Here is a 13,501-nt window from a genome sequence, read left to right as displayed (position 1 = left end):
CCCCCACTAGCATTTTTCACTTTTCACTGTAATGTGTTATGAGAAATAAGAGATCTCTTTTAACTAATATAAAATTTCAGTTAAAAAATTCATGTGACTTTTGATCTATTTTACTCTCTAAAAATAATTTTACCCTTCTAAACAAGAAAGAGAGAAAAAGGTAAAGCAAAATAATTATTTACCGTTTCAAGTATAGTGACGAATATTCAAGTGTCATTAAAAAAATTGTCTACGCAAAAATAAGATATAGAGTTTAGGAATCTTTAAACAAATGTAACATTAAAATGGCTCAAAAAAATTAAACGAGATAATCTTAATGAACAGTTCACTAATAACTTAATATTACTTCATTAGTCAGTCGAAACCACCGCAAGAGAGGCCTTCGCCCACACCATCAACAACAGAGACAAATAGAGAGAGAGAGATAGGGGAATTAAAAAGCACACTATCCAACTAAAAACCCGGATAACTCGAACTTATCAGCATCCTTTGGGAACAAATGCAAGCTTCTCCTTGTCCCCGTCGAACACCACCCTGAACCCCTGCTGCTGTATATTCCCAATTATCGACACCCCGCTATCCGTCCCGGCGAATGCGAAGCAGAACGTCCCCTTCGTGTCCACCGGGATCAGGTAGTTCTCCGCCGGAAGAGCCACCTGCGCCCCGCCGGCGAAGTGCATCACCACCGTCGGCACCTTCACCTCCGTCCGCCCGCTCAGGTCGTAGCACGTGTCGAACAGCGAGAAGCCCCCCGCAGCCGCCCTCAGATCTGCCGCGCCGGACTTGAACGCGTCCCGCACCGCCGCGTACGCCGCCTTGGTCAGCCTCGTCACTGACGTCCCCGAGTCGACGATCACGCCGCCCTTGCCCGTGGCCGGGTCGAGCTTGAGGTTCGACGCCGCCACACCGGGGACGCGGGTCCCGCCCACGCTGATGGCGGTCATCTCTACGTAGTAGAATGTCTCCATCTTGGGGTTCCTAACCATGGGAGTGTACGCGATTCCCGAGGCCGGCAGGGCAGAGTCGCCGAAGACGACGGAGGAGGAGCGGGAAGTTGAGGGAGAGGATGTTCGGTCCACGAGGCAGTAGGAGAAGCGCCTCCCGAAGCGGCGGCCGGCCTGGGAGGGGAAAGAGAGGCGGCCGCGGCCAAGGCCGAGGAGCCCCGCGGCAGCGACGAAGAGGCCCTCGTTGTCGTGGCCACAGCCGAGGGCGATGCGGCCGACGCGGGCGCCGCCAGAGAAGGTCAGTGTTTCCGTGGAGAAGTCGCCGGTGGTGATGGATCCGTCGCCGTAGGAGACCTCGTAAAGGCAGGATTTGGTCCTAACGTTGCATCCGCCGGAGGCTTCCAGGCGGCGGCAGAGAGGAGCGTCGCAGGTCACTGAAGAATAGGATCTGGATCGCCGGGGGTCGAAGACAGGGTCGGATTGTGTGTAGCAGCGGCGGCACGGGGCGCATTGGATCCATACCACGTCGCTTCCGGTGTCAAGCACCATGTAGGCGCTCGACGGAGGCGTCCCGATCCCGATCCGGGTGAAGTACTCGCCGCTCCCTTGCGCGAGGCCAGAGACCACCGCACTGCTGAATCCACCGCGGTGGTGGTGGCCAGTGGCGTTAGATCCCGTCGCCGCGGCGAGAGATCCATGGAGACGGGACACTCGCGCCGCATCCCGGTCGAGGCGAAGGCGGAGGATCTCATCAGCAGTGGCTTTGGAGTTGGAGGAGAGGAGGGAGTCACGGTGGGCGACGCGGAGGTGGAGGTAGGAGGTGGCAGCGTCCTCCGCCGACTCGGCTAGGGTCCCGGCGAGGAGGTCATCGTCGCCGGCTAGGGAGGATGGTTTCTGGAGAGGGCTTACTACTAAGGTTTGGTATTCGATGGGCTTCGCAGCGGCATTAGAGACGAGGAAGAGGAGGAGGAGGGAGATGAGGAGGCGAGGGAGGAAGAGGTGGGGTGTGGTCACCGCCATGTGAGTGGAAAAGAGTAGTGGGAGAGAGAGAGTGAAGAGGGAGTGGAGTCGCCTATCTATACAAAACGGGAAGGGTGATTCCGTAATTAATGAGAGGCGGTGGGCCGTTTGGGATTATTTCCTTCCGGGGGTTGCGGTGGAGTACACCCGGAAATTACTATTTATTTAGGACGAAAATAACCTTGAATACTACTTTATGTTATGTATGCATTACTAATTTATTATATGTCGCGTTAAACTATAGAGAAAGTGGGACAAACGGTTGGAATTATCGGCACTATTTACGGAGTAATAAATAAGGGAGATATGATAATGTTTTAGTTGTAATTAAAGCCTAAGGTGAATAATAGCTGTTATGGGTTCTAGATAAGTCGATTTATCTACTGGGGCATGTCTGTCGATAATTCTGGGCAGTCTTTTTGAGGAGGAATCCAATAAGAATTAATTGTTCATTGTATGAATATTTTGTTCTAAATTCCCAAAAAATTTGATAGTCTCTACCAATATAGAATGGAGATTTCCAATAACATATGATAAACGCCTTGATGTGAAAACTATTCCACATCTAATCGGAAAGCTTATATTAATTAGTACAGCAATGTTAATTAGTAAGATAACAAAAGTTACAGGATCTAATAGATTGGAATTTAAGTAAGTACTTTTCAACCGCACTAGTAGAAAAGCAGCATGTTGAAATGTAAAGACGATTACAATCAAATGACCAACATATTTGATACATATCTACTTTCTATCTATTATAAGGTGTGATCAAGATTTGGATCTTGATAGCATACAAGCAGTGACTAATCTCCATGATCTGAACTATAGAAACTCCTCCTCTTGCATTTAGGATGATGCGTCTGCTTTATTTCTTCTTGATGCTGGCAATGAGTCTAGCCCAACTGAGAACCATAATTATATATATTCTATCATAGATATCGTCAATTAAGAGAAAATAAGATACTCTCCATGTCCTCTTGAGCAGTAATGGGCCAAAAATCACACAAAGCCCCACTGCAAATCCTAGACCCATGCTAAGATAGAAAGATGTCATTGCAGCTTCATCTTTGTATCCTAGAGGATCACTTTGAGTAGTTCCATCTCTTGGACAATCTTTGGAAATAGGAGGCCCACAAAGATTGTTGTTGCCTTCATATATCGATAGATCGTCAAATGTTTGTAGTTGCTGCCCAGAAGGTATTCTTCCTGAGAGATTATTGTAGGATAAGTTCAAGTAGCTCAAAAAAGTTAAATCTGATAAAGTTGAAGGAATTTCACCATAAAGCTCATTGTTTGATAGGTCAAGAGATTCCAATGATTGTAGACCATTGATTGTATTTGGAATTTCTCCGGTCAATTGATTCTGTGACAAATTCAAATTTTTCAATGTAGCAAGGCCTCCTATCTCTTGAGGGATCTTTCCAGTTAGATAGTTGGCTGATAAGTCAAGGCTTGATATGAGAATCGTTGTGTTGGGATAATATTCTAGAGCTTGCCCTTTTGTGACCACGAAAAGGCTAATGAAATCAGGGAGATAATAACTTCTATATGAGAAGACTGTAGTCATTGCTTTGAAGTTCACGAGAGATGGAGCTATGGTTCCTGATAGATTATTGTGAGCAAGATCCAAAACATGGAGATAGTCTAATTTTGCAAGCTGAATAGGTATATAGCCAGAAAACATGTTAGACCTTAATAAGAGAAAGGCCAACTGTGGTAATCTTTTACCTATCCATATCGGCAAGCTTCCATAGAAGTTATTATAAGAAAGATCAAGAAAATTAAGATACTGGCAACCTCGGAAAAACAAAGGGAATTCACCGGAGAGGCTGTTGTTGCGAAAGCTTACTATTGAAAGTTCAGAACCTATCGGTGTCAAGTCGCCAGGATCAGCTCTAAAAGATTTTCTGCTTGTCAAACATTGAGGAAGTTGTCCTGATAGACGGTTGTGCGATAGATCCAAGATTTCTAAGGACTGCAACTGGTTGCACATAGATAATGGGATGGTACCAGTAATACTGTTGTTTGAAAGATCCAGCACTTGAAGACTGGTCGGTAATTTTGGGACCCCACCATGGAACTGATTTGAATTCAGATTTATTTCATATGCTGCTGACAAGAACTCCAGAGTCGATGGTAACACTCCGCTAATCTGGTTTAGAGAGAGATCAATATATTCAACCGAAGAAATGACATTCCAAAACCAATCTGGCAACCTATCGTCTATTCCTGTATTAGACATCATTAAATAGATAATGTCAGTCTGCGATCGAATCCACGTAGGAAAATGGGGTCCCAGATTGCAGGAGCTCAAGTCTACTAAATTCAATTTGAATGGAGGGATCCAATTTGGGTCTACTACCATCGTCAGGTTGCTGTTGTCGGACAAGGATAAATATTCTAATCTCGTCAGATTTGCAAAATGATCTTCTGATATAGTCCCAACGAAGTGATTGGAACTCAAATACAAACTGCTCAAATTAGTGAGCTTTCCAATCCCGGAAGGTATGTGACCGCTGAGGCTGTTGTTACTGAGATCAAGATACCTTAGACTGGTCATGTGCTCGAGCCAACTTGGCAGACTTCCGGTCAAGTTATTTGCAGACAAATCCAACTCCTCTATCTTGGGCGGCAACCTTTTCATCAATTCTGCTGTGTCCCCGCTGATTTGATTCCAGCTTAGATCTAGTATGTTTAAGTTGCATAGATTCTTCAAAGTCTCTGGTTTCATGCCAATGAGATCATTGTCTTCGAGCCAAAGTTGTTCGAGGGAGGTCATATTTCCTAGTAAGCCATCAAGAATAGGACTGTGAAAGTAGTTGCCCCCAAGACCAAGGCTCACAAGTGATGTGAGATTAGAAGAGTAAAGAGGCAGAGAAGAGAACGTCGCGTTGAGATTGCAATCAAATAGAGAAAGAACTCTTAGAGAAGGTGGAAGCATGCTCATGACCTGCACCCCATCCACAGCAGCACTGAGGTTTACCTCGGTCATGTCAAGGTACTTCAAGGAAGAGAGACGCGGTAACCAAGATACATAATCAACCGACTCCAAGGAGTTAGAAGAAAGATCGAGATGGAGCAGCTTAGTGAGATTACCGAGCTGAGGAGGTATGCTTCCACCGAAGCCTGCATCAGAGAGGTCGAGATACTTCAAGTTCTTGAAGGAGCCAATGAATTCTGGTATCCGCTTTTGTCCGAAGTCGTTGTAGCTTAGGTCGAGGTAGTTGAGACGCTCTATAGCCAGCAGAGAAGGACTGATCTCACCGCCCAACGTCCGAAACTTATAATTGATCACGTCAGTGTGGTAGTCATAGTTGATGTCGGTGAAGTTGTTACAGAGGTCGAGCTTCACAACATGGCCTGTCCTGTTGCTGCACACGACGCCCCTCCATCGGCAGCAGTCTCGGCCAGTCTGCCAAGAAGATAGGACATCACTGGGATCTTCAATGCTTGCTTTGAAGGAAAGAAGTGCGTCCCTCTCTCTCTGGATGCAACTCCTTCCTCCTCCTTTGGGCTCCACAGCTATGGAGGAAATGGGGATTTGATATTGGGCCAGTAGAACCCATATCATTATTAGGACGATACGACAACATTGGATAGAGGATCTTGCGGCCTTGGCCATTAAACTTCGTTTGCCTCTTCTTCTTCTTCTTCCAAACACCTGGGATTAATAGGATATAAGTTGTCGTGGTAGTGAAGGCCTAAAGGCAATATTAGTAGAGAATGTTTATTCTTCTTCTATATACCACATGTTACTTCAATGGTGGATAGAGACATTTGAGCTTCCAATTCCACACTACCTTGCCCAAGTATGGAAATTACGATGGTTGTGGAATTTCATGAAAGGAAACAAGAAGAGTATGGAAATTAGATTCTCACTTATGCTCAAATAATAAAGGTATATATATATATATATATATATATTTTCTCTTCTTTTCTTTTTTGAATAATGAGAATTTAATAATGTCATAATTAAATCATTAGATTTGAATTCAGGAACACTTAATATAATATAAGTCATTTGAACAATCTGATCACTATCCCATTGGCACTGATTTTTTTAATCTTCTACACTCCTTTTTTGTGTTTCGTATTGTCTACACTCTATACACCAGTGCTTTCTCTATTTGTAATATGGCTCAAGTTTTTCTATGAATTAGTTATCTAACGTGATAACAAAATCAGTTTTACTAAGTAATCAACTTACACCTCATCCAGCCTATCAACTTATGCTTCTAAAATCAGCTTATTATCTTACAACAATTAATGGATGATATATAGCTAAGTGACTTTTAATTTGTGGAAACAAAAATATAGTTATATTTAGGGATAAATCAATTATAAATGTGGTAGTGCATTATTACATCTCCATTTTATTTCAACCGAGCAATAAATGTATTGAAATATCCATTGAATACGTCCAAAGCATCAGTTGCATGGTAGTCTAGTCTACAATAAGTTTAAAGAAACAAAGTCTAGAATGAGACACTCAAAAGTTATACTCATATGTGGAATTCCAGACTAGGAAGGGGAAAAAGACTTAGAAAATTATATTAATGGTCGTGGAATTCTAACACTAGGAAGAAGAAAATGGTAATCTTGGCAGGGATTATTTGAAATCTAATCTGGACTAGATTCCTCAGCAAATTTATAAAAATTATCATATAGTTTGCTTTTATTATTATTAACGCTTTATCATATGAATATTTCTTATTCAACCATTGTGCTTTGCTTAAAATGTCTCACAACTATTCAGCCCATTAGTTTTCTTAGCAATTAGTTATCATATAAATGAACTAAAGTAACTAAAGACGTAGAATGAACTTAATATGCTTTATATAAGTAAACTTTTAGATTGAAGTAAAATTAAATTAAATGAAATTATATTGTAAAGTCAAATTAATGGTTTTAATTCTAAAGTTTACAAAATATTTTCTATTCCATAATGATATGTTTTTAAAGTCCAGAATGAAATGGCATTTGAAAATAATATTGCACGTTGTAAGACGCTAAAAATTATAGAATTCCAAAGGAAGTGAGAAGAACAAGAAGGTAGACTTAGACAATTCTATTAATGGTTGTTAAATATCAGCATCAAGAATTTTTCTAATCAAAGTTAAAAGAAAATGACAATTCGATCTTGAGTTATCCGAACCTTAAATTGATTAGATACTTAGCAAAAAATATTTAAAAAATACTCTATGTTTCACTTATATTTTCATTCACACTGCTCTCTGTATCACTTTCAAACCCTTGAGAGGAAAAAATAGACATATACAACCCTAAACTACTTAAATATATCACTAAGCCTCCTTAGCCAATATTTCATTAGCTAGCATTTGAGCCACCTCATTGTGATTGCTACTGTGGCATTGAAGGAGACATTAATAGACATATATAGTTGTTCTTGTTCATTGGATATGATGCTCTAAAATTGCCTGCATTGTTATTTTAGATACTCTGCATTTTGGCCCTCAGTAAAGCTTAATTAGACCTCTTTAATCTGCCCTCCATTCCAGTGTTTCTTTCAGCTCAGTAGCCTTAGATTTCTTCATGTTCTTAATTTCATACAAGAGAGAAAAATAACCAGGAAGAAGAAGAAGAAGAAGAAAAGGAAGCATTAAGCATCAGAGGCCTAGTTAATTAGGAGGCCTTGATTATTTTTAATTTTTAATTTAACCATGAGATGATGAGCCCTAAATCACAAAACCTCAAACAGAGCATCATGGTGTAGTCTAATAAATGAGTAGTAGAGAAGCTTGATTAATTGTATAGGATATACCCTGTTTACATATGAATAGAAACACATCAATAAGTTCTTTGGAGGTAGAACACCAACTTCATCTTTAGTACTACCTTCCACTCCATGATGACCCATGAGTGAACTCATTCGATGAATTCATGATTGATTAGAGCCTTGTTTCCATCACAAAGATGGCTCTGGAGAATTGGCATCCACTGTAGAGCACTTAAAAGCATTATTATTGGTTTGTGGAATGAAAGAAAAAAAAAGACGAAGAAAAAAGATGGAGTATGAAAGTAATATTAATGATTGTGGAATTCAGCTGGTGCCATAAAGAACCAAACCTTAGATTACACTTTATGAAATATTTTTAAATCATACCTTATATTTTCACTATTTTTTTAATAACTAGACTTTTATTTTTTTTTCCCTATAATTTTTGTATAACACCCTCTTGCTACTTTGAACAACTACATAATTTACCCCGATTCACTTGAAAATGATTGAATTTATTTAACCCAAAATGCCATAAGGAAAAATAAAAGATTTAGTTATAAAATTTTTAAAGACGTGATATTAATACAAATTAGTGGAAATGCAGGATATATTTGGTGAATAATTCTTTTTTTAATCCTTGAGAAGTGGGAACTTAATATTTTCTGAATTAAAATAGTGCCACTGAAATTTGAACTAATTACACTCATATATAACATAAACTTCTTTAACAATATGATCACTAAGATACAATTAAATGCCAACATCAAATTAGGATATCTCCCATTATTATGTGTTCAACTGAACTGTATTCCTGAGCATTGGTCCTACGCGGATGGAATTATTGGCAACTAAAATTTCTCCTCCGTCAAGCCATAGAAGGAAGGAAGAAAAAACATTGTTATATTTAGGGATTGGTTTATAGAATTCTAAAGGAGGAAAACGAATAAGAATGTAGACTTAGTAAAATAATAAAAGTAAGATAGAAAAAAAAGTTATGTTAATTACCAAAGCTATGTAAATTAGTAAAGTTGTGATAATTTGTAAGGTAACAAAAGTTGCTGCATCTGATAGATTGGAGTTTTAACTACTTTTCAACAACACAACCTTAGTAGAAAAGCAGCATGTTGAAGATGTGAAAGACAATTACAAGTCTGATATATAGATACATGGAAGAGATAGATGAGCAACATATTTGATACATATCTACTTCTTTTATCTATTATAAGATGTGATCAATATTTGGATGTTGATAGCATAATCACACAATTTAGCAATAAACAGTGACTAATCTCCATCATCTGAACCATGGAAACTCCTCCGTTTGCATAACCACGCCTCTGCTTTATTTCTTCTTGATGTTGGCAATGAGCCTAGCCCAATTAAGAACCATAAACACATAAATCTTATCACAGATGTTGTCAATGAAGAGGAAATAAGTTGCGCACCATGTCCTCTTGAACAGTAATGGACCAATGACCACCCAAAGCCCCACTGCAAATCCTAGACCCATACTGAGATAAAAAGATGACATCTCGTTTCCATCTTCAAGTTCTAGAGGATCATCTAGAGTCGTTCCATCTCCTCCTGAACAATTCTTGGAAATAGGAGGCCCACAAAGATTGTTGTTGCCTTTGTAGATTGACGGATCGTCAAGTGTTTGTAGTTGCTGCCCAGAAGGTATTCTTCCTGAGAGGTTATTATAGGACAAGTTCAAGTAGCTCAAAAAAGTTAAAACTGATAGAGTTGGAGGAATTTCACCATAAAGCTCATTGTTTGATAGGTCAAGAGATTCCAATGACCGTAGACCACCCATCGTCTCTGGAATATTCCCAATCAATCGATTCCCGGACAAGTTCAAATTTTTCAATGTAGCAAGGCCTCCTATCTCTTGAGGGATGGTTCCACTTAGATAGTTGCTTGATAAGTCGAGGCTCGACATGAGAGACATTATTGTATTGGAATAGTATTCTAGAGCTTGTCCTTTTGTGACCACTAAAAGGCTAATGAAATCAGGGAGATAATAACTTCCGTACGAGGAGAATATAGTCATTGCTGTGAAGTTCACGAGAGATGGAGCTATGGTTCCTGACAGATTGTTGTGAGCAAGATCCAAAACATGGAGATAGTCTAATTTTGCAAGCTGAATAGGTATATAGCCAGAAAACATGTTAGACCTTAATAAGAGAAAGGCTAGTTGCGGCAATCTTTTACCTACCCATATCGGCAAGCTTCCATAGAAGTTATTATAAGAAAGATCAAGAAAATTAAGATACTGGCAACCTCGGAAAAACAAAGGGAATTCACCAGAGAGGCTATTATTGCTGAAGCTTACTATTAAAAGTTTAGAACCTATCGATGTCAAGTCGCCAGGATCAGCTCTAAAAGATTTCCTGCTTGTCAAACATTGAGGAAGTTGTCCTGATAGGCAGTTGTGCGATAGATCCAAGATTTCTAAGGACTGCAACTGGTTGCACATAGATAATGGGATGGTACCGATATCTTTTGTTGTTTGAAAGATCCAGCACTTGAAGGCGGTCGGTAATTTTGGGACCCCACCATGGAACTGATTTGAATTCAGATTTATTTCATATCTTTGTGACAAGAACTCCGAGTCGATGGTAACACTCCGCTAATCTGGTTTAGAGAGAGATCAAGATATTCAACCGAAGAAATGACATTCCAAAACCAATCGGCAACCTATCGTCTATTCTGTATTAGACATCATTAAATAGATAATGTCATCTGCGATCGAATCCACGTAGGAAAATGGGGTCCCAGATTGCAGGAGCTCAAGTCTACTAAATTCAATTTGAATGGAGGGATCCAATTTGGGTCTACTACCATCGTCAGGTTGCTGTTGTCGGACAAGGATAAATATTCTAATCTCGTCAGATTTGCAAAATGATCTTCTGATATAATCCCAACAAAGTGATTGGAACTCAAATACAAACCGCTCAAATTAGTGAGCTTTCCAATCCCGAAAGGTATGGGACCTCGCAGGCTGTTGTAACCGAGATAAAGATACCTTAGACTGGTCATGTGCTCGAGCCAACTTGGCAGACTTCCGACCAAGTTATTTGCAGACAAATACAACCCCTCTATCTTGGGCGGCAACCTTTTCATCAATTCTGCTATGTCCCCGTTGATTTGATTATCCCATAGAATTAGCTTTTTCAAGTTGTGTAGATTCTTTAAAGTCCTCGGTATCATGCTAATGAGATCATTGCCTCCAAGCCCAAGTTTTTCGAGGTAGGTCATATTTCCTAGCAGGCCATTAGGAATAGGACCGTGAAAGTAGTTGCCCCCAAGACCAAGGCTCACAAGTGATGTGAGATTAGAAGAGTAAAGAGGCAGAGAAGAGAACGTCGCGTTGAGATTGCAATCAAATAGATAAAGAACTCTTAGAGAAGCTGGAGGCATGCTCATGGCCTGCACTCCATCCATAGCAGCACTAAGGTTTACCTCACTCATGTCGAGGTACTTCAAGGTAGAGAGACGTGGTAGCCATGATACCAGATGAACCGAGTGCAAAGAGTTAAAATAAAGATCGAGATGGAGAAGCTTTGTGAGATTACCGAGCTAAGGAGGTATGCTCCCACCGAAGCCTGCATCAGTGAGGTCGAGATACTTCAAGTTCTTAAAGGAGCCAATGAATTCTGGTATCCGTTTATGTCCGAAATTGTTATAGCTTAGGTTGAGGTAGTTGAGATGCTCTATAGCCAGCAGAGAAGGACTGATCTCACCACCCAACATTCGAAACTTATAATTGATCATGTCAGTGTTGTTATGGAGGTCGAGTTTCACAACATGGCTTGTCCTGTTGCTGCACACGACGCGTAACAACCTAGAATTTTGGAACATAAATAAATAAAATAAATAAAAATATACAATTTAGATAATGATGAATTTTATTTTATCTTTTATGTTTTAAGATTTTTATTAAATTAAATTAATTTTTTAGATATATCTTTAAGATATTAGAATTCTTATTCTAGTATTATATTTTTTTCTTTTATAAAAGGGGGCCTAGAAGAAAACCTTAGAGGGATTTTTTAGGGGAGAAATTTGGCGCTATAGTACTCACTACCGAGAAATAAAAATGAGAGAGAAAATGAGATTATTCTTGAGGGAGATTAGAGAGAGAAAAAAAAAGAGGGAGATTAGAGAGAGAAAAAAAAGAAAATAGAGGAAAAAAGATTTTATCATACCAAAGAGAAGAAAAAAAAAAAAAACAATCGGTGCTTCGAAATTCGTGCAGATTATGATTAGGATGAGAAAATCAAATTATTTTAGATTGAGCGATAAAAGCAAGTCTCCGCTCATATTTTCTTAAATTTTTATTATATAAAAATAGAATTGATGAATTATAAATATCTTTATGTTTATTCTTATCCAGTTTGATTTTATAAGATAAGAAATTCATTGTTTTAAGGATTTTCAATAAAAAAATTAGAAATATTAAGATTTTGTATTTTATAGAAAATTCATATTTATCATTCTTGGAAAAAAAAAGGGATTTTATTGTCTATTATTTTTCAGATTTCAAAGTATTTATTTTTATTGCAGAAAATAAGAAATAAATTAGGAATATTTCAATTCAAATGAATTTTTAGATTTATAAAAATAATTAATATCTATTTCTATTGTAGAAAATAAGATATAAATTAGTAATATTTCAATTTATATGGATTTCGGATTCCTGAAAATAAATAATATTATTTTATTTCTAGAAAATAAGATATAAATTAGGATTACTTCAATTCAAAGGAATTCCGGATTTGTTTTAAAAAATTATTATTATATTTTATTTTCAGAAAATAATAAAGGAAATCTTTATGCTAATATATTTTATTTTCTATAAATAAAATATAAGAGATCTTTATTTTTCAGCAAATTTATAAAAATTACCATATATTTTGTTTTATTATTATTAATGCTTTATCATATGAATATTTCTTATTCAACCATTGTGCTTTGCTTAAAATGTCTTACAACTATTCAGCCCATTAGTTTTCTTAGCAATTAGTTATCATATAAATGAACTAAAGTAACTATAGACCTAGAATGAACCTAATATGCTTAATATAAGTAAACTTTTAGATTAAAGTAAAATTAAATGAAATTATATTTTAAAGTCAAATTAATGGTTTTAATTCTAAAGTTTACAAAATATTTTCTATTCCATAATAAAATGTTTTTAAAGTCCAGAATGAAATATTTTTAAATCATACCTTATAATTTCACTATTTTTTTAATAACTAGACTTTTATTTTTTTTCCCTATAATATTTGTATAACACCTACTTTATATAACTACATAACTTACCCTGATTCACTTGAAAATGATTGAATTTATTTAACCCAAAATGCCATAAGGAAAAATAAAAGGTTTAGTTATAAAATCTTCAAAAGCGTGACATTAATAAAAATTAGTAGAAATGTAGGATATATGTGGTGAATAATTCTTTTTTTAATCCTTGAGAAGTGGGAACTTAATATTTTCTAAATTAAATAAGTGCCACTAAAATTTGAACTAAGTACATTCATATAACATAAACCTCTTTAACAATATGATCACTATCCCATTGCTATTGATATCTCATTGTTTATTATTGTCTACACACTACTGTTTTGCTTATTCTTAGTATGACTCCATTTTTTTTCATTAATTGGTTATCTAACATGATTAACAAAATAAGTTTGACTAGGTCATCATTTAAACCTACTTAAGCTTCTAAATAAGCTGATTACCTTACAAAATGGATGATAGCTAAGTGACGGTTTGATGCTAAGATACA

General features: G+C 37.8%; 3 protein-coding genes across 4 annotated transcripts; all 3 read right to left on the bottom strand.

Annotated features, from left to right (window-relative positions):
- Positions 1-313: 313 nt before the first annotated feature.
- LOC140797367 (aspartyl protease family protein 2-like) lies at positions 314-2,415 on the bottom strand. The gene has a single exon (XM_073150740.1). It carries the CDS (start codon positions 1,962-1,964, stop codon positions 480-482), a length of 1,485 nt encoding a protein of 494 aa, XP_073006841.1. The 5' UTR covers positions 1,965-2,415; the 3' UTR covers positions 314-479.
- A 179-nt stretch (positions 2,416-2,594) lies between these two features.
- Positions 2,595-5,687, bottom strand: LOC140797343 (receptor-like protein EIX2). Of its 2 annotated transcripts, none has more exons than XM_073150708.1 (2): positions 3,243-5,687; positions 2,595-3,170 (listed from the first exon to the last, which is right to left on the bottom strand). In XM_073150708.1, the coding sequence occupies exons 1-2, from the start codon at positions 5,584-5,586 to the stop codon at positions 2,830-2,832; spliced, it is 2,685 nt and encodes an 894-aa protein (XP_073006809.1). In that variant the 5' UTR covers positions 5,587-5,687; the 3' UTR covers positions 2,595-2,829. The 2 variants fall into 2 exon arrangements, with proteins under 2 accessions (XP_073006809.1, XP_073006810.1); XM_073150709.1 differs by having other exon boundaries at positions 2,899-3,170; positions 3,814-5,687.
- A 3,359-nt stretch (positions 5,688-9,046) lies between these two features.
- Positions 9,047-11,175, bottom strand: LOC140797203 (receptor-like protein 45). The gene is made up of 2 exons (XM_073150480.1): positions 10,546-11,175; positions 9,047-9,844 (listed from the first exon to the last, which is right to left on the bottom strand). Exons 1-2 carry the CDS (start codon positions 11,173-11,175, stop codon positions 9,047-9,049), a joined length of 1,428 nt encoding a protein of 475 aa, XP_073006581.1.
- Between the last annotated feature and the right edge of the window lie 2,326 nt (positions 11,176-13,501).

This window comes from Typha latifolia, chromosome 11 (assembly GCF_019914945.1).
Source record: "Typha latifolia isolate L0001 chromosome 11, TyphaL0001v2, whole genome shotgun sequence".
Taxonomy (NCBI): Eukaryota; Viridiplantae; Streptophyta; class Magnoliopsida; order Poales; family Typhaceae; genus Typha; species Typha latifolia.
Note: the sequence above shows the minus strand (reverse complement) of the source record. Positions and strands in the feature narration are given on the sequence as shown.

Excerpts from the sequence above, each read along its gene's own strand:
- LOC140797367 (XM_073150740.1), bottom strand. The coding sequence starts at position 1,964 with ATGGCGGTGACCACACCCCACCTCTTCCTCCCTCGCCTCCTCATCTCC.
- LOC140797343 (XM_073150708.1), bottom strand. The coding sequence starts at position 5,586 with ATGGCCAAGGCCGCAAGATCCTCTATCCAATGTTGTCGTATCGTCCTA. Across the intron at positions 3,171-3,242 it reads ATCAAACAATGAGCTTTATG|GAAGAATACCTTCTGGGCAG; the intron begins GTGAAATTCCTT and ends ATAATCTCTCAG.
- LOC140797203 (XM_073150480.1), bottom strand. The coding sequence starts at position 11,175 with ATGAGTGAGGTAAACCTTAGTGCTGCTATGGATGGAGTGCAGGCCATG. Across the intron at positions 9,845-10,545 it reads ACAACAGCAACCTGACGATG|CTTGCAAAATTAGACTATCT; the intron begins GTAGTAGACCCA and ends ATACCTATTCAG.